General features: G+C 41.0%; 1 protein-coding gene across 1 annotated transcript in view; it reads left to right on the forward strand.

Moving 5' to 3' along the window:
- Positions 1-24,843, forward strand: part of DPYSL2 (dihydropyrimidinase like 2) — a 52,517-nt gene that overhangs the window by 25,849 nt on the left and 1,825 nt on the right. Inside the window, 9 exon segments of the mRNA XM_042476820.1 lie at positions 10,698-10,862; positions 11,739-11,800; positions 12,271-12,351; positions 12,991-13,059; positions 15,998-16,118; positions 20,170-20,326; positions 20,811-20,952; positions 21,677-21,847; positions 22,790-22,969. Coding sequence (XP_042332754.1) covers positions 10,698-10,862; positions 11,739-11,800; positions 12,271-12,351; positions 12,991-13,059; positions 15,998-16,118; positions 20,170-20,326; positions 20,811-20,952; positions 21,677-21,847; positions 22,790-22,969 — 1,148 coding nt within the window.

Genomic DNA, 24,843 nt, shown 5'->3' on the forward strand with positions numbered 1-24,843 from the left:
TTCACATAGTTTAATACATGGGAAGATGCCCTGCGTAGAGTGAGACCACTGATCCAGCTAGCAATAGCATTTACATTTCTATACCACTTCATAGTGAACTCAGCACTTTCTAAGGGATTTACGATCTGTGAGCAAATTACTCCAAACAAGCTGGGTACCCCTTTTACCGACCTATGAAAGGATGGAAGGCTGAGTCAACCTGGAGCCCTTTGGGATCGAACTCACAATGTTGTGGCTTCACTACTGGCATTTAACCACTGTGCCACCAAGGCTCCCTAGTCCAGTACTGCCAACTTTGACTGATAGTAGAGTTTTAATGCAAGATTATTTGAAGCAGAACTCTTTCCTGGCTGTACTTGGAGATCCTGGTTTTATCTTATGGTCTTCTCTCTGTTTGTTAATCACATCTCCCCTTGCTTAGCTTCTGAAATCAGATGAGATTGGTGTGTTCAGGCTGGTGCTCTGATGAGTGAGTTTTATAATGATAAATTAAGATTTATGTGACTATATGCATTTCAGCATATCTGGAAGGCAATGAGTTGGTAAATGGTGATGCATGTATAAATACTGTACCCATTCATTATGTCTGTTCCTCACAAAGCTTCCTGGTGCCAAAGATTACACTCTCAAGCCTAGAACTTGATCCTAAGTATGTATACTTTGGGGATACCCAACTGATTTCAGCAGGAATCACTTTTAGACATATTTTTGGGGACAGTGGCTGTCTAATGGAATCCTGCACAATTTTGCCTTGAAACAGTAGAAGTCTGAGTTCAGTGCGTTCACTGAGGCCTTCAGCCTTGGTACTTAGTTCTCCTGAGCTTATGAACTCCTTTGTGTGGAATGAGAAGTTGTGCCCTCGAACTTGAGTCCTTTGTGATGAGAGCAATCTCCACATTTTGTAGCAAAACTGAAAGTGTTAGGAAACCTCTTTATAGCTTCTCTGCTGTAAAGTTCATATGGAGAGGTAGCCATGTGGTTTGTAAGAGAGAAACTACAGGTTTGTGTATGTTCACAATTGCTTTCCTCTTTCTATTTTTGATGCAGCAACGATGCATGGGTAAAGATTTATATAGGATTGGTGTCATCCCTTAAAGTGGTAAACATTTCTGTCCACTGTTTCTCCTGGTAAATGTTGTCCACTCTAAGAAGTTATGGACATCGGTTTTTACTCCAGATTATGTGTTCACTGAATGAGTGGGATCACATTCCAAATGGGATCACATAGCTGCCTTGGATCTCATCCCAGGTGAAAGACAGGATATAAATCCAAAAGACAAATATATGCATTAAAATATACTCTTGTCATGCTTCAATGGCAGTCATACATACATCATGAGGGCCTCATGTACATTTAGCTCTTGTAATCAGGGCCATATTTGTAAGAAGAAAATCATACGTGTACAGCATTTTTCTCATTAACACTTCTAAAAGTGGGTGCAGGGGGCAATGCTAATTGCTAATTAATAATTAATTACTAATAATTAATTAATAATGGCTAGTTAATGTGTCTTGATATTGAGAGTAGGACCAGGAGGTGTCCCTTGTGCTCAAGTATATCCAGAGTTTAGAAGTCACCAGATTCCAAGTATTGCATTGTGAGCTGTGTGTCAACAGGTTACATTTCTTGGAAACAGAATAGTGTTATAAAAATAATGCAGTATTTGTGAGAACCGTTGCCTTTGTGGGTGGGACTGAAGCAAGTAACATTTTCTTGATAGTTTTAAACTGAGGGAATTTTGGTATTTGCAGGGAGGTATCTCCATTTGTTTCTTTTTCCTGACTTGCGGGGGATTTGGATGCATTGGTTTTTGGTTATTGCCCAACATGTTTCTGTAGAACGTGGAGTTTATTAATGAAACTGGGCAAACGTATGCAGGTTTGCATCCATGCTGTGTTTTTATACTTTCCCATCACACAACAGAGAATGTTGCTACTTTTAACAAATAAAATTCAGAAGTAAATCACTGTAATCTTCTTTCTTTATTCTCATGTTAAATCCATTTGGCCTTTTCTTTTTCCTGGCTGCACCTTTTGGAAGAGATCTTTTTTTCAGCTGCAGAAACATTAGTCTGACGTTCATCCAATTTTTTTTTTTTAAACTTGAAAGCTCTGAAAATTTCAAGCTGGTAATCTTTCTTCTTTTTGCCATCTTGGGACAAAATAATCTATTGACATTCCAGGTCTCGAAGCGCTCAACATCCCTCATCATTATCCTTCAGAGCAATTATTGTGACACAAAAAGAAATTACAGCTCTCTGTACTATATTCTCTCTTGGGAGCCAGCTGCTTTTGAACTTACCGACTTAAATTCTGCCTTGTGTGAGATTTCCTTTTGCGTCCTGCTGTAGCCCTCCAAGCAATAAGAAAGGATTTTCCAGCTCTTTGGAGCTTATTTTGAGGGTGCAATATGGAGATCGGGAATCGGCTCTTCCCAGTTGAGCCTGTTCCATCCACAGAACAATCCCACTGTTTTTTGTTGTTGTTTTTGTTGTGCGACATCAAGCCATTTTCACCTTATAATGACCATAAGGTTACCCTATCATAGGGTTTTCTTGGCACTGTTGTTTCCCTCACTTTTCATTTTTATCCAAAGCTCTCTATCTGCTTTCCATGATGTAAGTCACTGATCCCTTTACTGATGTACTTTGTTAATGCTGGTACACATAATGCTACTTCTCGTTTTCTGTTGATGCCCTCTGAATGTGTTGGATGATGTCTTTTCCTTTGGATGCCTTGCTGTGAATTCTTTTTGCCCATGAAAAGATACTAGCATGGCACTTCATCTGAATGTTGGACTAGGACTCTGGGAGACCAGGGTTCAAATCCCCAGTCGGCCATGGAAACCCACAGGGTGATCTTGGGCAAATCGCTTTCTCTTGGCCTCAAAGGAAGGCAAAGTCAACCCTTCTCTGAACAGATCTTGAAGAGAAGATGTTGTGACAGGTTTGCTTTAGAGTTGCCGTAAGTCAGGAATGGACATTTCTGTCTGAACATTTGGCTGTGAATTAACCTACAGAGGACTAAGCCCTTTTCAACTTTGATTTCTGCTCTATAATTCTTAAGAGAGGGCAAAACAGGATTGAATAGAATCTGTTTTGTGGATAGCAAAGGGATGTTTTGTTTAGTTGACAACTGACAAGTGTTGGAATGACAGCGTTACAGTTGCCCTCTTTCCTGCGGATGCAGCGTTTAGATATTTAGGCTGACGTAGATATTTGTATATGACAAGAAGGATTTGGCATCTTTTCTAGACAGCCATCCATGGTTAAGTGCTGCACGCAATAATATCTTAATCTCCCAATTCCAGAAAATCTCTCAGTTTTTTCATGCAAGCTTATTTCATACAAGGAGATACATGGAAATTGTGACAGCTCCGGTTTGGTGCTATATCTGTAATGTAGCAGATCCAGTGAAACGTGGGGCCTTGGGTAAAATGGCAGTGTTTGTCTTTTGATATCTCCAAAGCTGCACCAGAGCAGCTGGTGGGAGGGCTAATACCAAGCAAAACAGTGTGAACACTAACACACTTGTTGAGATATTTTAGAGAACATTTCAGGGCATTGGAAATGGCCATCCACAAGGATTCATGCTAACCCAGTGGTGAAAGGAACAGCTCTTTTTGCTGTGATTCTTTTTTTAGGGCACATACATAGAGAATAGTTAGGGGATTAGTAGTCCCCTAGGACTACTTGGGACTACTTGGTCTAGTAGTCCAGAAATATACATTAACTTTGTGTTCTGCCCATAGTCTCAGAGAAGATACCACCTGCTACTTAATCCTTTTAAACTGGAGATACTAGAAATCACCTTTACTGCCCTTCGGCATGCAGAGGACATGCCCTTCTGCTGAGCAATGGTCCTTCCTTCCCTAAAAGAAGGGAAACATTTATGGTAATTCCAAATTGTCTGTTTTTAAACTGAAAAACTATCTAATATATTTTAATATTTTAAACTTTTGTAATTATAGATTGTTTTAAGCTGATTTTATTGTGAGCTGCCCTGAGATTTTCAGATAAAGGGTGGGATATGTAGTGTAGTGGTTTGAGTGTTTGACTACAACAACCCTGTAGTCCAGGATTTGAATCCCAGTTCAGCCGTGGAAACTCATTGAGTGACGTTGAATGAGTCACACGCTCTCAGCTCTAGAAAACCCTGCCTTCGGGTCACCAACTTGGCAATGGCTTGAAGGCCTACAAGAACAATCAATGAATCAATCAATCAATTTAGGAACAAAATTGCATGGGGAATATAATATAATTTCTGAAAACCCAAAGATGGGTTCCTATGGCAGCACTGGCACTTTTTTAAAAAATGCAATGAAACACTGTTTCCCAAAACAAAAAAGTATTATTGCCTAGGAACCTGAAATGGTTTATGGTTTTTCCCCAGTAGCAGTCATTGAGCACATCTTGTGGTTGCTTTCCCTTCCAGACCCAACAGAATGGCTGTTGAGCTGGGCTTCACTCCCATTTAGCTATTCTTGCATACCTAGGACGCCGTAACACAAAACAAAAGTCCTTTCGCTCTTTTAAGCGCATTTATGGCCAAGTTCGTTTCTCTTGGACTCCAGCTTCAATCACTAGCTCCTTCCTCAAAACATTTCCTTTGGTTTTCAGACGATGTGTTTAAAGTGCTACATGCCCCTTTTTTATTGGACAGCAGTGGCTGAATTAGTGGGAAAACGTTTGTTCATCCCTTGATGCATTTTTTAAAAATTGGCTTGCTTCTTTTATCCTAGTAGTTTCCTGAGCTGTAAAACCTTATTGGAAGCATATAGAAACGTTTTGGCAACTGGAGTGAGTAATTAATGGTCAGGTTTGGGGTTTCATTGTTTTGGTTTTAGGATGCAAGGTCCCCTGTTGTTCAGTGCTTTGGAATCCAGGTTTAATCTGTCTCTTTTGTATTTTGGAACCAATTAGGGGAACAAAATATCAGTGGCTCAGGAAAGTAGTAGCTGGAGCCAAAGATATTCTCCTGGGTATGCTGGTTGTCATTCGTAGGTTTGGATACATCATCTGTTTCCACTCCTGCCCCCCTTTCTCCCAAATCTCATCCAATCCTTTTTTTAAAAGTAGGAGATGGATGCCTTGACTCTCCCAGACAGAAAGCAGCCATGTAACATCATTGTTTCCTTGGATTCATCTAGACTGGAGAATTAAACAAACCATTGCTACATCTGCAGTTGGTTTCACAGTTGTCACTGTATGTAATAGTATTGCTTCTCTGGTAGAGATTCACTTCCAAGCCATTGCCCTAATTTTGGTTTCAAAGGCTTCATGATAGTGTTGGAAGGAAAAAGAAATTAGTATGGAATTAGCTTATGTATCTTTGGGATGGTGAGACCTCATAGGCCACGCCAAGTCCATGGGTCAGAGATGTTTCTTTTAAGGCTTCTGTGTGGGTTTTCTTGCACTCTTCTCTCTTCATGCACTAGGAACCTCCTAACTAGTATTCTCAGAAACCCACAAAACAGTGATACCTTTATTGGACAACCAAAATGCACAAAATACATGTTGCAATTTTTCTTGTGTCCATTTTGGTTGGGCAATAATGGTATCACGGTTTTGTGGATTTGGGATGTTATTGTCCTTTGCTACGTGGCCACCACGGCTACTCCTGGATATGTTTTCCTGTATTCTCAATGAGATGTGGTTTAAGATGCAATCCCACAAATGTTGAGTGCTGAGCATGTCAATCCCTTGCTACTCGGGGATGTATGTGCTGAAAGAGCAACTCCCAACTCAAGTGTAGGGAGGAATCCAGCCAGCTAGCTCCCACTGCTAAAATGAAATGGCTTGCAACAGGAAATTCATATCGGTAGACATTATTTTATCAGATGCTGGCAGTGCTGATGCTTTTGAGACTGAACCACATCAGCAAAGCAGAAGCCCAGATGTTTTAGAAACACAAACAGACACAAAAATGTTCTTCAGTGCCCAGGGGGATGGGGGCGGATAATGTCTGCTAAGAATTCAGTGTGCCTTAAAAAAAGGTCTTTCCATATTTATAAATTAATTCTAACTTGCAGATTTCTGTAATGTGGGTTGGCTCTTTGATCTAGCTTTTTCTGTGTGCCAAAGAATAGGTTTTTTGCTTCTGGGTGTACACAACCCCAAGCAAAGGGTATGATTAAAACTAATCTTAATGCTTAATGCTTAATAAGCATTAAGCAATTTGCTCTTGTTAGTGTCATCCCCTAAATAAATCGATGAAGGAAATTTTTGGTATGATTTTAATGAGTAGCAAAATCTCTCTCTCTCTCTTTCACTGTTTCTGTCTCTGCATTGTATGTGTGTGTGTGTGTGTGTGTGTTTGTGTGAGTGTGTGTGTTTGTGTGTGTGTGTGTGTGTGTGTGTGTATATATATATATATATATATATATGGAATATGTATATTCTCTAAGGTCTGTTAATAGCTTTGTCAGGAAAAAGTGGATATGTAAAGCAAAAGCTGGAATATTTCAAAGGTGGGGCAGGGAGAGGGAGAAGGAGAAAAGGCAGGACTGCAGAATAGGAGGAAGTGGTAAAAATGGTTTCTCCCCTGGACATTGCTTATCTGTCAGTGTCAGTTTATCCCTAAAAGGCCTCTCCTTGTCCTTTGGGTACATTTTGGGTACACATTTTTTTTAATACGCTTTCATATTTATCATTACAGAGGGAGAATAGATTCACTGCATTCGTGTTCCTGTGCAGAAATATTGATTTCTGGCAGCAGCAGAGAGTGCCTCTTGCCTGGGATGTGTGTACATTTTGAGTGGGTTTTGGAGGAAAAAAATGGCACAAAGCTCTATGTACGTTTCAACAACATATACCTTTGGAAAAAACAAGCTCACACAAAACAATTCTCATTGAACATCCATGTCTGTGCCCATACCCAGACAAGTAAAGCTTAGCTTTGTCTATAAAATCATGCAGGCCAGTTAGATGCACTTTGTATCAGGCACAAATTGAAACTGTGGTAGAGTTCTAGTGGTTCTCCAAGTGAAGCATAGAGCCATAATTGTCTACAATGAAAAGGCCCCTGGTGAAAACTCCACCATCCTTTCAAATACAGTTAGTTGGGGTTCCTGCTTTGCATAGGAAGCAAAGAAAACCATCACTGCAAGGGGAAATGACTGGCTAATTTGGAGATTCCTGTAGAGATAGTTCATATATATCCAGGGGACCATCTGTCATCTCTAGATACATGCAAAGCAACCAATGATTGTTTTAGGGAACATATGGGGTTTTTCAAGCCATCTGGTGCAATTGGTACAATTGCAGTGGCCCCCTTTTGGGCCACTGTCGTTCTTTTTTGTGTGTGTATGTGTATGGCTTTCCTTCCCCCTTTCTTTTGTTGTTATGGTGTGATATCTTGTTGATGGTATCAATCTGATTGATGGTTATTTTAAGTAATGTGAGGGTGGAAATGACATGGCTCTCCTTATATTGTTGGACTCCAACTCCCAACAGCCCTAGCCAATATAACCAATGTTGGGAGCTGTAGTTAACAACATCCTTATGATTTCTGACCCTGGTAATAGATTTTTTCCTCAATGGATCTCCCTAGGGCCTGAAAGGCAAGATATCTGTGCTTGTGCTTGTGATAAAAGTCGCTTCTTTCGTAAGAATGCCTCAGATGACTTGCTGTTCTTTCGCCAGCTTCTTGATCAAATTGTATTCTTAGAGGTCACATTCTTCCTTTGTGAATGGCTGGTGTTTTATGAAAGGGTTCTTTCAACTTGGTCATTTGTGTATTCCTCTCTCTTCCTAAGCAAAGAAATAAAATAATTACAATAGCATCTAATCTTCTACAGTTCTCTGCAATATTAGTAGGCCGTATGTCCTCTCGCCACCTTTTCTTTTCTTCTCTTTTTTAAAATGAGACACATAATGTGAAGGGAATGGGAAAGGCAATGGATGGAATCCTGTTAGTAAAGCACAGTGGTGTAAGTTAGATATTTGCTATCATACCTATTTGTTTGTCATTGTGGAGGCTGGATTCTGTTCCAACCACACAGTGACTAAATTCCCCAGCAACCTGCTTTGGAAGCAATGCAAACCCCATTTGCATTGCTTACAATGTCGGTTCAAGGGAGGGGAGATTTTAGTCACTGTGCTTGGAACAGAATCCAACCTTGATGATTTTCCTGGCCACTTTCATGGTGTTGGAGATCAGCAGGGATGTGTCCAGCTACTTTCCTATAGCATGACATCCTGAAAGGATGTCATCTGCAGGGTTTGGTTGAGGACCTATGGAGTTCTTTGTAGATGCCTGTTGTAATGTTTCTAGCTACAGGAAAATAGCTCTCTGACAACACTGAAATGGTATTGTGTAGCACTTTGAGATTAACTGTGCAAAAGAAGTTGTAGCACAAGCTTTCAAAGAAAGAGGGGCTACACAGACCACCCCTTTGGTGTGACATGCAGCCGCCCCTTTACTCGGCTAGATTGGTGCCACAGCAACCGCATGCCATGGCACTGATCTGGTCTCTGTAGAGCACAAAAAGGAGCTGGAAAAAATGGCTCCTTTTTGTGCCCTCGAAGGGCGTCATAGCCACCGTTGTGATGATGCCCATTTGGTGCTGTGACATTTGGACGCAGCGCCAGGTGTGTGTCATCATGGCATGCACCATGTGGAATGGCATGCACCAAAATGGCACCCTGGCAATGGTGTTAGGGCGCTGAGCATGAGGACGCTCAACCCAGACTCCGCCCACAGGTTGGCACTTTTTGCCAGTCTATCCAGGGCCTTATTCTACTTCTTCAGATACTACTTTAGATACTGAGAATGTAGACCAAGTCTACGAAAGCTTATGATACAACTAGTTTTGCATAGTTAGTCTTTGTATATGGATATTCAAGACTAACACAGCTGTGCTCTGAATTCTACCAGTGTGGAAGTTAATGGGGTTGCCATTCTGTAATGTTGAATTTCAGCTATTTTTCACACGGCAGGTTATTTATCATCAACAGCTTGCAGCTTCCAGATGAGAATTAATAAATGGTGCCAGCCTTGGCTTAGCACAGCCTCGAACTGTCAAAAGAGCTGAAAAGGAATTGCAGAAGATGTGTTGACAGCGTTGCTTTCATGCACCCATGTGTTTTATTCTGAAGCCAACTTCCTCAGCCATTGCCACAACCACTTCTTCATTCTGATCCTCATAATTCATTCTAGTGTAATGTTCAGAATCTGGAGAGAATAGTCTGCACTTATTTTCTATGAGTAATGTAAAGAATGTGCTTTTCTTTCACATGTGGGCTCTGCTTTGTTGAACCCAGGGGCTTGAAATGGGGAATGAATCATTTTCAGCATCATGAGTATTCAGAAATGTAGATACTGTATTGGTGTTCCAGTTTTCCTAATCAGAAAGGGCCCTAAAGAGGGATGGGTAATATGTTGGCATTAAAGGCTGTACTTCTGCCCTGAATTGTAGCGCAAATTTGAAATGTTGGTGGCAATGACTCACTCTCCCAAAGATCTTGAAATGAGTAAGGAGCCACTTGTTTAAATGGTATTTTGTGACTTTCCAGTGAAATTCAGTGGCACAGTTTGCCACCAGATTTCAGTGTCATAGTAGAAGCAGAGTATGGCCTACAGTGGGGTCTGTGAAGGTAATTGGCCCTAGATCCTCCAAAGTTGGATTTAATCCATGGCCTAAATATGACATTTTTGATTTGTACAGTGTTGGAAAGTGGGACTGCATGTTCTGGCAGTGGCCTAGTTTTGCATATTATGTCAGATTGCTTCTGATCATTGAATGTTGAGCCAGATCTCTGGAAGAGGGTACATTTGATTGTATATGTGTTGCTCTCCCCTTTCAAATCTGTGGCTTGGTTCACTTTGTATGTTGGGGGTATTTTCCCCTGATACTTTAATATCTGCTATTGATTGGGTGTTCTGGCTTGGTTTGGTTTAGGATTTTAAAATATTGTAAGCAAAATTGAGTGTTATTAATGAAAGCATGAAATAGTGTAATTTAAAAAAGAAATCTGCTGGGATAAGGAAGAAAAGGGACTCACTGTGTTTATCCGGAGCTCTGTTCTCTCTATACAGTTGTAGCAATCTGGTACTACTTTAACTGTCATGGCTTTCTCCTGTAGACTCCTGGGCTTTGCTATTCAGGAACTTTGAGCACTCTGGGAGAAAATTCTGAACTTAGAGCCCTCCAGGAGTAAATTCTAAGTACTGCACCAGATTGCAAATCACAGGATAGGATGGATCCATGACATTTAAATTGGTATCAAACTGCAGTAACTGTACCTGGAGTAGAGACGTCTGAGTGGGGAAATGAGAATACTTTTTATATAGCTGGTTTGCCATAAAGAAAAGGGTCAAAGATGTATTCTATACTGCCTTAGGGAAGGAGATTTTGTTGAAGATTAAGAGCCATGTCTTTCTAGTAAGCATTGAAACCATTTACAGAGATGGATTCTTTCCTGGTGGAGGTTTCCAATATGAGACACAATAACCCTTTATGCAGGTGATATAAGTTTGGATTTTTTGGATTCAGCAGGTGGTATGACTAGATAGCATACAAAGCACCTTCCTTCTTTATCACACTGGGAAATTCAGTGTGTTCTTGATGTTAGACAACTGAACTGGAATTTGGGAGATGCAAGTATAATTTACTGCTAAATGAACAATAGATTCCATGATCCTTAAAGAAAATGCATTAATTACCCATCATGTGCCTTTTATTTTTATGTCTTCAGTTGACCATGTCGTTCCTGAGCCTGGCACCAGTTTGCTCGCTGCATTTGACCAGTGGCGAGAATGGGCAGACAGCAAATCCTGCTGTGACTACTCTTTGCATGTGGATATCACAGAGTGGCATAAAGGAGTTCAGGAGGAGATGGAAGCATTGATCAAAGATCATGGTAAGTTTGACAGTTCTGCTGAAAGGTGACCATAGAGTTGCACTGGAGGACCTAGAGAATCTTAGGCCCTATACAGACTATCAAAAAGCGCAGACCTGTGGGTGGAGTTAGGGCGCAGTGTCCCAATGATGCTTGCCCTAACTTGGTCCCATGGCACCATTTTGGTGCGTGCTGGTCCAGATGGCGCGCACTATCACAATGCACCTCCAACACTGCGTCCAAATGATGCAGTGCCAAAGGGGTGCCATAGAACTGCGCCGCCATGACTGTGGCGCCCTTTGGAGAGCACAAAAAGGAGCTGCTTTTTGTGGCTCCTTTTTTTGCTCTCCAGAGGCTGGATCGGTGGCTTGAGATTGCCGCAGCCCTGATCTGGCCAGGAATCTGTATAGCCCTTTAGGGCCCACTGTATAGCCCCCTGACAATGGGATGGGCTTCTCTGACATATATGATAGCCCCAGCTGGTTTAGAGGTGGCAGAACAGGTTAAATGGAATGCACAGTGAATGGCTGGGAATTGTTCGCTCCTGCACCCCAGAATCTGCTGCTTGTGGTGGTTGCCTCACTCTGCCTGTAATGGTAGGACCATTCCTGATGTGCCTATATTGGTTGTGAAAGGATAGGTTTGAATTTGAAGATGAGATCCATCTCTAGGCAGCAAGATTGTAATATGGTGTTTGCACAAGAGAAGTTACTGATGGATTGTGTGCTTATTCTGACATCACTTTTTTTGTAGCATCCAGAACAGCTGCATGTTAGAGATGTGGTAGAGTGGAATGATACAGTTGTGTTAGATGTGACCCAATATTGTAATTCTACACAAATAATTGGGCTTTGCATACTGGTTAAAAATCTTTCTTTCTTTCCCTCTATCTGATAGGAGTGAATTCTTTCTTGGTATACATGGCCTTCAAGGATCACTTTCAGCTAACAGATTCCCAGGTACTTTGGCCTAATAGATTCTCAAGCACAGAGCTTGCTCAAGTCATTTCACTGTCAAGAATAAGATTGTCCCTCCACCTTTTTTGTCATAAGTTGGAAGTGACTTGAAGGGATACGACAACAATGAAAATAGCAAGATTTAAACCAGCCCGGGGAGCAAAACATGATGAAATTGCCCTGCTGTGCCATCTAGAATATGTAGGGAGGCAATTTGGGCAAAGCACTCCCTTTTTTTTAGGGTGTTGCCCTGGTAGCCTTAAAGAAAAAGTCCCTGGGAGCCATATGCACCTCTAACCTGTCTCACTTTTTACAGAATTTTTGTACTAATTTCTGGACATTCCCAGTAAGAATAAATTCTCTGAGTCCAAGGCAGATTTTAATGTTTAAGAGGAGGGTGGGTTCTTTAAAAAGAGAATAATCAAACTGAAATTGTTGCTCTGGAGAAACGACATGTTTTTCTTTCTCTTTAGATATATGAGGTCTTGAGCGTGATCCGCGACATTGGTGCCATTGCTCAAGTCCATGCTGAGAATGGTGACATCATTGCTGAGGTATCTTTTTAAGTTGTGTTGGTTGATTTTCAACACCTTTGATACTTTGTTAAGATACTTGCATGAGAAAAAAGAAGTTTTTCCCAAGGAACATTGGTTTTAGACATTGACAATGAGAGGAAAAGATGAAAGATCTCTCTGGTTGATGTAGAATGGATATGGAAGGGTTTCTGACCCACAAACTATGGCTCGGTTTAACAATAGCCAAAAACAAAATAAAACAAAAAACTAGTTTCTAGACTGCTGAAATTAAGACATTTTGTGCAAGGGGTGAGAGTGATAAAAATAGATTTTGGTATAAAAGGATTTGCTCGTGATTTTTGGTATTGGTTGCATTCCTCGGATGTGTTGCCTTTCTGATTGACTGTTCCATTTTGATCCAATTGATATATTTTTTCTCATTTCTAATGAAAGACAATGTAGATCTTCTATGAGGAAATTGGGCAAAATTGCTAAAATTTAAAAAACAAGGCTTAAAACAAGACACAGGCCTGTCAGCGGTTGCATATAGTAAGTTGGTCACATAGAGAGATTGCATGTCTTTGGAGTTTAGGTGGAAACCAGGACTGTCTCAATTGACTATCTCATACGCTTGATAGTAAGATAATGTCAGTTCTGTTCCTTTTTCTTCTTCTTTAGGAACAGCAGAGGATCTTGGAATTGGGAATCACTGGCCCTGAAGGGCATGTTCTGAGCAGGCCTGAAGAAGTGAGTATTGTCAAAGGTTTTGTTTGGTCTTTCACTTGCGTTGGGAATGTTTTATCTGGAGATCCTGCACTGAGCAGGGAATTGGATTTGATGGCCCATGAGGCCTCTTCCAACTCTATGAATCTATGACTCGATGATTAGGAAAAAAGGAATAGGAGAGGCAAGTCATGGTTGTGATATTAGAAATGAAATCGTCGAGTCAATTTTCCTTAGGGAGCAGCTTAGGGAGCTGGGTATGTTTAGCCTGGAGAAGAGAAAGCTAAGGGGTGACCTGATAGACATATTTAAATATTTGAAGGGATGTCATATTGAGGATGGAGAAAGCTTTTTTCCTGCTGCTCCAGAGACTAAAACATGGAGCAAAAGTGATTCCACTTAAACATTAGCAAGAACCTTCTGATGGTAAATGCTATTCAACAGTGGAACACACTGCTTTGGAGAGTGATGCTGTCTCCTTCTTTGGAGATTTTTAAACAGAGATTGGATGGCAATTTGTTGGAAATGCTTTGGTTGTGCATTCCTATATGGCAGGGGCTTGGACTAGATGGCTCTTGTGGTCTCTTCCAATTTTATGTTTTCCCTAAGGAAATGTTTCAGGTGTCACTACTTCATACCTCCCAGATCTGGTACATGGAGCATATGGAATTCACTTCTGTATCACAGAGAATGAGAAAAGTCAGCCACTATAGAAGATAGCAGAGGCTCAGGTAGTTTTGCTTAGTTTCCTCAAGGTTCAGTGCTAGATATGACAGCCAGTGTGGGCTAGTTTTTGGTGTTTTACTAAGACTTGGGTGATAGAGGTGCAAATCCCCATTAGTCATGAAACTCACTAAGGCAACCTTGGGTGCATCACTTTTTCTCAGCCTGACCTACCTCAGAAGGTTGTTGTGTGGCTTAAGTAGGAGGGAAAAGAGCTGGGTGTGCTGCTTTGAACTCACTGGTTGAAAGGTGAGATATTAATTTAACAAATGAGAAGTAAAAAATGGTAGCTGGGAGTTCTGGATAGCAGGGCTGGGAATCATGCAGTACACCAGATATTGCTGTATTACAGCTTCCAGTGGCCATAACAGTCAGCAGTAAGTGGTTCTGGCAGTTGTAGTTCAGCAACATCTGGAGGGCTGAACAATTCCCACTCCAGTTTTATAGCTTGGGAAAACTGGGGGGAAAGTGACAGCACACAGAGATAGATAAAAGAGACACAGGAGTCCTGGTACCAAGTGGGTTAACATATTTTTGCCAACTTGGGAGCTGTGACTAAGTTCGACCAGGCTGGAACAGCAGCGCACAGTTGCCCAGAGACTTGAAAGGTGACATTTTACAGCCATGTCTCCCTGCCTGCCCACATGGAAAAGGCTACAGCAATGTTTAATGTGGTCTTAGCTTTTTATTTACTTTTTTTGGAATGGGTGGGAGCTTTCAGCAGCCTGAGAGGCTTTTCTGATTTGGAGCGGGGAAGGAAATAATGAGGAATTTAATAGAATTATTTATGGTGTGGACAATGAAATGTTTTTCTTCCTCTCTCATAATACTAGAATTCTGGGGGTTATCTAGTAAAACTGAACGGTGGGAAGAATTATGTTTTACACAGTGCATACTGAAAATGATAGTATTTGCAAGGCAGATTTTAACAAGACATTGTTGAGGGTAAGACTGTTGATGGTTGCAACTTGTGCTAATTTTATGTTACCTCCAGGATCAATGTAATATCTTTTTTAAAAATTATTTTATCAGCTTACAACATTTAAAATAAAACTTTATCTTAAAATGTACTATTAAAAGTTTTTTTAAAAAACCTTGGTTGTGTAGTTAAAACCATATTTCAAAATACATTTAAAGCACAATTAAAGCATACAGAATAAAAACAGAGTACATCACTTGGAATGCTTTTCTGCCATATGATTAAAATCAACCAAAGGCCTGCCTAAATGTAAAGGTCTTAATCTGAATATGTCTGCAACCTTGAGCTGAATTGAATACAGAAATAAGATCCACTTCAGATAAAAGGCATCTAACCATTTCTGTAGGGAAACTTTCCATATACATGATTTACTCTCACGATGTCAGACTAGGTGTCTGATCTTGAGTAATTAGGTTCTAAGCTAGAGCGACTACGTTCCTAGTATACATTAAGCCAGTATAACTTAAGTAAGTGTACTATAGTGAATTGGTGTGCATTTTCATACATTCGCATTGACAGTTGGTTGTCTTCACTTGCCTGTGCAAATTTGCATCTCTTCACATCCGTTCAGCTTCCCTCTGATGAAAATGCACAGCTGTCTGAATGCATGTCCAGCAAATGGATGGCCAGATGTGTGATAATGTGCGTTTCTGCAGATTACAGCGGATACTCTGGTATAAAGCACGAAGCCTTTTTTCACAGAGTTTAAGGGATCACCTGCCCCTTGCAAAAAGCCTGAACTCCTGCAAATTGCGTGTGACCAGGTCACATTTTATTTGACTGGAATAAGGAGTAGTTTAAACATGTAGACTAATTTAGACTAGTTTTTAAAAATGAGTATTCTAAACACGTAGACAATTTTCTAAGCCTGGAACCCTGCTGTTTGTGTAGGTGGGGCCAGTGTAGTTGTGACTGGAGGAACAAAAGGGCTTTTGCTGCAGCAATCATAAAGGAAATATGGCACCGGAGAAATAAGCTGTTCAAAACCAGCAGATTTTGTCTGCTTTTCTTCACAACCTTGGAACAAATACAACTACTAGCATAGGGCACCAGCAGGATTCAGGATTAGTAGCCTGTTGACGGAGTCCAAACTCATGCACAGCCTACTGAGTTGCAGAGAGCAGGGCTATTTTACATAATGGTTACGTACTGCTGTTAATTCCATTTAGAAGATCATTCTCAAAAGGGAAATGCCATGAGAGTTTGAAGTGGGGGGGAAAGTATTCTCTTTGCTAATAAAGCTCTGTGGCCCCACATTAGGTCGAAGCCGAAGCTGTGAACCGAGCGATCACCATTGCGAACCAAACCAACTGCCCACTGTACATCACCAAGGTGATGAGCAAAAGTGCAGCGGAAGTTATTGCCCAGGCCAGGAAAAAGGGTAAGTCCTATGAATAGCAGCTGGGTGGAAAATTCTTGTTCATTCTTCCACTCTTGTTTCCTTGCCAGTGTCATACGGCTCCCTCTTGGCTATGTTTGCATTCTCTGTAAATCTGGATTTTAACTTTCGGAGCAATTGATTGTTTGCATGGGACTTGTTCCACAGCTCCAGACAACATCTTGGGACATTGGCTTTCTAAAGCTAAGTTTCCTCTTTCTCCTTTTTGTTCTGCTACTAAGGCACAGTAGCCGTGGCAACACTTGTTTGCAAATAATAAAGGGCGGCCAAGCATTTATCTTCAATCACATCTTCCCTTTGCTTCTCAGCTCTCTTTTATCGTCCCACCAAATTCAGCCCCCTCTGTTGCATTTGTCTCCCACATCTCTTCAGCCTTTCATCTGCCCAGAAATAAAGTTGTTTTTCTGGATGACTTTAGCAGTTGAAAAGAAACAATGTTTTGGTTAGGGATGGGAAGAATATTCAAAGATATTTGCAAAATGGTCCAAAACGTGGTTGTTGAGTGTTGAGAAATACTGATAAGAAGGACCCTGGTCTAACAAAGTTTTTGCAGTTTGAGACTTGGTTTTGTGCACAAAATTATTTTAAAATATTGTGTATAAAACAGGCTATCATATAAAGTGTATACGAAACATAAATGAATCTCCCATTTAGACTTGGGTCACATCTCCAAGATATCTAATTGTGTATATGTAAATATTCCAGACTCTGAAACACTTCTGGTCCCAAGCATTTTGGATAAGGGACACTCAAACAGGTAGCTGTGGGCTGTAGCAAGCAAGCAGGACCAGTTTGGAGTACAGAAAGTAACACAGGGGCACCTGGAAGGCAATATGTAGAGAGGTGTCTGGTGAACCAATAAACTGTAGGAAGGGAACTAGAAACATGGAGTTAGACAAGTTAATCCATCAGTTGCACAGCAGCAGGTGTAGAATTTATTCGAGTACAATTCACCTAAAGTTGGATTTCTTCCTTCATCAAATGAAAAAGGCCCAATCTATTCCAATGCTGATGTCCATACAGCATCACCTCGGCCATCCTGTTTTAACACACACATTTATATTTAAGCACTGCTACACACAAAGCCATTGTCTTTGAGTGTTGAAAATATGACTCTGGAGATCAGGGTCCAGTTTCCAGTTCAGTCTTGGAAACCCACTGGGTGACCTTGGGTGAGTCACACTCTCTCAGCCTCAGGAAACCCTGTGATGGGTTCACCTTAGGGTCACTGTAAGTCAGAACGCGATGATTTAAGGTTGAAATTTGTTTCTACTAGATAAACGCTGGCATGAGGTTTACTCTGGGCCAGATGAGCAGCCTTCAGTAGAGTATTCTTTTTCATTTGATGTTTTCTCTAAATTTTAGCCTTCAGGGAATTGCTGTGCAAATAGCATCAAAAGCTCCTATTTCCTTTCTCTTTCTTTCTCTTTTGCTTAAGCCCTTATTAGTTTCTATTTTAAGCATTTCTGAGTTGTGTGTGTTTTAAGCTGAAAGTGCCCCCCCTTCTCTCTCTCTATGCATGGAGAATTTGGATCGGGTGTGATGGAGTCCAAATAAACCCAAATTAATGAGATCACTTTTCTGTCTCCAAGGGAGTATCAACATCTTGGCAGCACATGTTTCCTAAAAACTCCTGGGGGCACAAATCCCGCTGTAATGTTGTGTTGCCTAAAAGATACCACTGCTAAGACTATATGACCGTTACACGGTGTACCCTTGACTTACGTGGGGGATCCGTTCCGGACCCCCCCCCCCACATAAGGCAAAAAGCGCATATGCTTGAGCCCCATTGAAAATAATGGGGCTTGTGCATGATGCGTGGAACAGTGCGCATGCCATGGATGCATGTGCCATTGAAATCCCGATGCGGGTGCACTGTGAACCCTGGACCCACAAATGGGTTTAAGAGATCTTTGTGCAGGGATAGGGTAACCTGTGACCTTCTAGATGGTTTTGAACTCCAACTGCCATTAACTCAAGACAGCATAAGCAGTAATCTGAGATGATGGAAGGGGTAGTACAGCAACATCCACAGGATCATAGCTTATCTTGTGGCCATGAAACATTCCTGCTCTTTGGCTACAAAATGAGTCCTGAGTCGTATCCCATTTAAGTGGAAACAAATGAAATGACAACAGCTACGCAGGAAATAAATCAAGCAGGAAGCAACAACAGTAGTACCAGCTGTGTAGACAAAATGATGCCCTTTAATCCCCAGTGTACTGCCCTTTTGTGAGCACTGCTCCTTTTTGCTTAAGGGAGAAGTTTGTGAGAAAGTTAAGGATGTTGCTCTGTTGCCCTTTCATTCTTGAGTCATTTGTATATTTCCCAAGCATGTCTCAGTCTAATTGCTCACATAAAGCTGTCATTCCATTGGGGCTTTGGCCATATCCAACTCATATGCAGACTGTCCGTATGTTTTATTTTGGACTGACACCTTTCCTTTGCATCGAAGAAGCTTGAGTGGCTTAAATGGTTTACATCTTTTCAGAAAACTTGTACACTTGTACAGAAAACATTTAGAGGTAGCTGTGTTGGCCATTTAACAAATGCAAACAAAAATCCATCAGATACCTTTATTGGCCAACTGAAATGCACAATATGGAACTTTCAAAGCTTGCAACAAGTATATTGCACATTTCAGTTGGCCAATAAGGGGATCGCTGATTACTTTTTCTTGTAGTATGGTAAATCTGTGAGGTTGGTCAAGCGAGAGATAATGATTGGCCTCAGATCACTCAGTAAAATTTTTAGATTGAGCCCAAGTTGTTCCCCATCCATACCAAACTGACACAAACCAAGCACTTTATCCATTACCCTCATCTGTGTGTCCAGTGTTTTCAAAGCCATTTTTTTAAAAAAAACAACTCTTCCTATTTAACTTTCTGCCTTTGCACCTGCAATTCTTCTCCATTTGTGCTTCCTGTTTCAAAGTGCAGGAAAACATTGAGAGTTGCTACGCAACTAGTAAATGACTCCATCCTGAAATGTGCACCACAAAGAAGTCAAATGTGCCTTTTGTAAACTGAGAGAGGATATGAGAGCAGTTCATTTTGGGGCGAGGTGCATATTCCGATTTTTCCAATTCTCTTGGTTACTTCCTTTGTTTAAAGACTATTTGAATCTTGGAACAGCTTGGAGGGGGGCTGAGATAGCATTAAATGGCAAATCAGGTCCATCAGACACTTCTGTGGTAGGTGCAGTTGGTTGTTTTACACCTCCATATTTTTGGATGTGACAGGTGTAAGGGACCATGGCGGAGCTCTGGCAGTCCATCCTTTGTCCATGCCTTGCTAGATGGACTAATAGTCTGGATTCACATTTGTGTCCTTTCAGACCTTTTCTTCAATAGAAAGAGTTTTCTTCACATTCCTCTTTGTTTCCAAGACGAGAAAAGTGCTTTGCTTCTTAAATCCAATAATGATTTATAGCACTATTGGTGTTGTTAATTGTCTTTATTTTCTTTGACTTGCAGTGACCCTATGAGTTAGATAACATATCCAAGGGTAGCTGTGTTGGCCATATAGCAAAGTATAACATTCAAAATCCACAAAACAGTGATACCTTTATTGGGCTAACCAAAATGTGCAATATACATGTTGCAGGCTTTCAAAGCTCCACTGGTTTCTTCACCAGGAAAGGTGTTAAGAGACGTCCAAGAGTCCCTGTCCTCAACAGCCCTGCTCAGGCCTTAGGGTCATGGCTTCTTTGACTGAGTCTATCCACCTGTAATACGTTTTTATTCTTTTCCCACTGCCTTCAATTTTACTGAGCATTATTGTCTTTTCCAACAAGCCATAATATTCTTACAATGAGCCCCAATTTAGTCATTTTGGCTTCTAGTTTAGCCATTTTGGCTTGATTTGCTCACGGGCCCATTGATTTGTCTTTCTGGTAGCCCATGATATCTGCAGAACTCTCTTCCAGCATGATTTTTCAAATCAGCTTTCTTCACCCTCCAGCTTTCACAGCCATGGATAAAGCTCAGAAATATGACGGCATGGATGATTCTAAATTTTGTTCCAATCTGCAGGCACTGTGGTTTATGGAGAGCCCATCACGGCAAGCTTGGGCACAGATGGATCACACTACTGGAGTAAAAACTGGGCCAAAGCAGCTGCTTTTGTCACCTCCCCACCACTGAGCCCTGACCCAACTACTCCAGATTTCCTCAACTCTCTGCTGTCTTGGTGAGTAAGAGGACCATTTGTTTGGATTAGTATGTTCTGCACTTAAATTACTCTGGATTCCATACTGGAAGTATGTCCCTGGGAAGTGTTTTATGGACCTCTTCATAGTGAGCAGTTCAGCAATGGAACCAATTGCCTAGAGAGGTAGTGGTGTGTCCTTCCTTAGATGCCTTCAAAAAGAGATTGGATACCTACCTGCTGAGGATGCTTTAGCTGGAGATCCTGCACTGAACAAAGGGTTGGATCTCATGGTCCACAGGGATCCTTCCAACTCTTTGATTCCCCAAGTTGCTTTCAAACTCACTTGGCTCTGAACAAAGGACCAGCTTTAAATAGACGAGCTTTTATTGTGTCAATAATTTGAAGGCCTTAATATGGCTTGTTTTATGCGGTCATTTCCAATAACCAAGTTCCAAGGGAGTCCTGTGGTGGCAGCTTGGTGTGGGCTTACAGTAACTGTACACCTCTTGTTTTATGCTTTTAGTGGAGATCTCCAGGTTACTGGCAGTGGCCACTGTACCTTCAACACGGCCCAGAAAGCTGTTGGGAAGGACAACTTCACTCTGATCCCTGAAGGAACCAATGGAACTGAGGAAAGGATGTCCATCATCTGGGATAAAGCTGTGGTGTGTTGCTTTCAGGGTTGGCAGAACACAATTTACACAGACAACCCATCCTACTGATATTAGTAGATTTTTCATGCCGATCCAAGAGTCTTTTGGAAATTAGTATGAATACTGGGCAGATTTATTTATTTATTTATTTTTAGACAGGGACATGAATCTACAGCATTCAGCCTAAATCAGTCTGGAGGTCTTAGTAATTGAATATTTCCCTTAATTATGTCCAGACATGGGGAACTGTGGTTTGTTGATGAGAACAAGTCAGAATGCAATGCAGGCTTCAGATCTTGGTTTGTTCTGAAACCATTGTTTGACAAGCCACATTTTTACTATTAGCCCATAACATGAACCTGAGGGTCATTTGAAACTGGAATAAGAAAATTCTGTCTCCTCTCAGTTGCCAAAGCATGGAGATATAAAGGATCAAAACAACTTGTTCAGGAAGCAGAAACCATAATTTTCCATTATATTTTTAATGCGTCCCTGTTGTTTGTATGAGATACAGCAGCTAATAAAGATGTTATCTTGATAACATATTTTCCCTTGACTGATAACAGCAACACTTGACAAAAATCTAAAAATTCAGGAGAGGATCCCAACAGTCTAGTTCTTGGAACATCACTCTGTATTTTGGCAACACGTAATGTTGTGTTTGACATTATTTTTGGGGATTTGTTTTCTATCAGGTTTTCTCATTTGGTAAAACAACTGTCGTTGTTGTTGCTAGGTTACTGGGAAGATGGATGAAAACCAGTTTGTGGCTGTCACCAGCACCACTGCAGCCAAGATCTTCAACCTGTATCCACGAAAAGGGCGCATTGCAGTGGGCTCTGATGCTGACCTGGTTATCTGGGACCCAGACAGTGTCAAGACAATTTCAGCCAAGACTCATAACATAGTAAGCGACTTCCCTGGAAGTTTTTGTCTCATGAAGCACAAGATTCAAGTCTAACAATGGATTTTCCACATTGGCAGGGGGTTGGAGTATTTTTCAGTGCTTTCTAACTCCTTTGATTGCTTGTTTGTGTAAGTGAAGGAGAAATTCAAAAGGAGTTTTGTTTTGCTTTTAGTTAAGTGAGAATTTCTGCTTTAGGATTGCCTGGAAAATGTCTGCATCTTAGCAAAAAACATTTAACTCCCCATATTGCATTCCATAGGATCTGAGGATAAAGTTAGAACTTGCAAAATTCTGTTGACTGAGACAAAGATCTATGTTTTTTAAATATAAATTGGATGCACACTTCACTTATGTAAATGAAAATGTTTATTTGTAGAGTGCAGAGAACATCTTAGACTTGCGTTCCACTGTTTTGTAATTCTTTGCATCTCTGACTAAGGAGTGATTAGACTGTTTACTTGGCTCCAGTGGACAGACATTTCTGAATAGATAAATGGGAAAAGACCAGGATAGAATAGCAAGTTGAGATACATTAGGTAACCTCCCTGGGAATAGATGTTTCAGTTTCCCATGAACCTTTAATTGCTAGATTTAGAGCAGGGGAGAAATTGCTGGGTTTAAAGCAGGGGTGGAGCATGTGGCCCTTTGGGTCTTGTTGGACTGCAGTTGCCATCAGCCCTGGCCAGGAAATGATGGGAATTGCAGTCAACTGTATCCTTTCCCTGTTTTAGAGGGACATAGGAGAAAGGCCAGAAGAAACAGCCTGAGTAGCTGCTTGCTACTTACCACTTTCACACACAAACACACCCCTCAGATATAATCAGATTCCATGCCGCAGGACATCAAGCTAGTTATTCTTTCTGACAGCAGCACTTCCTCTTGGTTTGGGATTTTTCGTGGGGCTTGTTATACAATGAGTCTAACCCATCCTTTCCCTTATAGTCTGTGGAATACAATATCTTTGAAGGCATGGAATGCCGTGGGTCACCATTGGTGGTGATCAGCCAAGGGAAAATAGTGCTTGAAGATGGTAATCTCCATGCAACTGAGGGCTCTGGACGATATATTGCCAGGAAACCCTTCCCTGACTTTGTTTACAAGCGCATCAAAGCAAGGAGCAGGGTGAGTACATAACTGATGAGTGTCTCTTGAGAATGAACATTGGTAGCCTCACTGTGTGCCTTGGGAAAAGTGTTCAGCTTCATCCTGTCTAATAACAAACAGCAGTGCATACATATCACATTGCTCTCTAGTTTAGCGGCTAGGTGGCAGGCTGCAAAGGCAAGGGGCTAGGAATGGGTAGGAGATCTAGTGAATTCACATTTAATTTAATGGGTAATGCCACATTTAATGTGGCATCACCCAGATTCGGAAGGTACATGGGAGAAGTTGCATGGAAAAATGCAGACAAAAATGCTTTAGCCAAAAGAATAACCTGTAATTTATCTGTACAATTTGAATAAACACCACTGCTATTCAAGTTTCAGTTTCAATAAGATGCATATCTTCCAACATTACACAGAGGATAAAACTGGGACACATGTAGCAACACAACATTAGACTGTGGTCAAGATGACAGAGTTTATTAATAATGAAAAACATAAAGGCTAAGAGAGGCTGCAGCAGTTCACTTTTTCCTAAGCCTATTGGGAAGGTCAAGATCCTGCCTCATCCTCTCCACCAACTAAGTTAACTGAGTAGAAACTGCTATTGCTCTTTGAACTCACTGCACACCAGTCAAAATAAGCTGAGGGCAAGAGGGAAAGTAAGAGGAAAAGAGAGAGAAACTGGGACATTTTAAAAGCATGTGAAAAAGTGGGATGACAGAGGATTTGTTGGAACTATCCGTGCCAAATTGGAATAGATGGGGAGGTATAAGGTTGTCTAGACCACACTGTCTTTTGCTAGAGATGCTGCTTTAGCAAACAGGTCTCAGCCAGAAACAAAGGAAATTACAAAAATACCACCACTACCTAACCGCAAAGAAAACCCTAGGGATTGATTTTCTTATTTCAGAGCCAAATTCAGTTGTAAATCAACATAGATATAGTATAATCACTGGGCGTCAACAGAGCACAATGGTGGAATTGTTTATCTTGGCTAGCTCTTTTCCAGCAATAGAGGAAGAAAAACAGACGTAAGCCAAAATGTATCTATTTAGACACTGCCCTCTGCTGGATAAAATAACCCTGTTCCATTTAATCACAATTTTGAAGGCTATTCACAATTCAGGTGTTATTCTGCACAAAATCCACAGGTAGTGGTTAACTCATGAATACTGCAATGAAAAAGTGTTGGTTCCATCATGAAGATGTTCCTGAACATTAAGAACATTTGATTCATGAGGGATTGGATCATACATAGTTTGGACTTGAAGCATTTGGAAGCATTGGGTCTACAATCGTTAGCTGTATTTGCTAGGCATGTAAATCCTGTTGAACACAGAGGACATACTTCTAAACCAAACCAGCCTGTGTACTTCTGCCTAGTTTGATGCAGACTTTAATATAATTTCCAAATTAATTGCAAATGATTATTTGAAGATTCTGCAAGTCTAATCTGTGCCTCCTGTAGTAGCTCTTTGGATGAAGAGGCAGACTAAATAGCTGCGCCTTCAAAACATGGTTGAGAAACATGGTTTTTGAGTGTTGAGAAATCCTGATGAGAAGAATCCTGGACTGTTGCAAATATTCGCAGTTCAGGACTTATTCAGTACAAAATTTGCTCACATTTTTTCTGCACTGAAAACAGCGCACTCTCTGTGCGGGAAACAGCATTTTGTTGGCAGAAATTCAATTTTCTACACATAAGATGTTGTTCCCTGTGCAGAAAATGCTATTTTTCTGTGCAAAACCACTACCTATGAATTTTGTGCAGAATAACACCCAAATTGCGAATAGTCTTCAAACACTGTGATTTTCGAACACTTTCGCCCAGTGAGAAGGAAATGGCTAAAATTATGTGTTGTACCCTTCACGAAGGAAACTTAGGCCTGT

The sequence above is a fragment of the Sceloporus undulatus genome, chromosome 6 (assembly GCF_019175285.1).
Source record: "Sceloporus undulatus isolate JIND9_A2432 ecotype Alabama chromosome 6, SceUnd_v1.1, whole genome shotgun sequence".
Lineage (NCBI taxonomy): Eukaryota > Metazoa > Chordata > Lepidosauria > Squamata > Phrynosomatidae > Sceloporus > Sceloporus undulatus.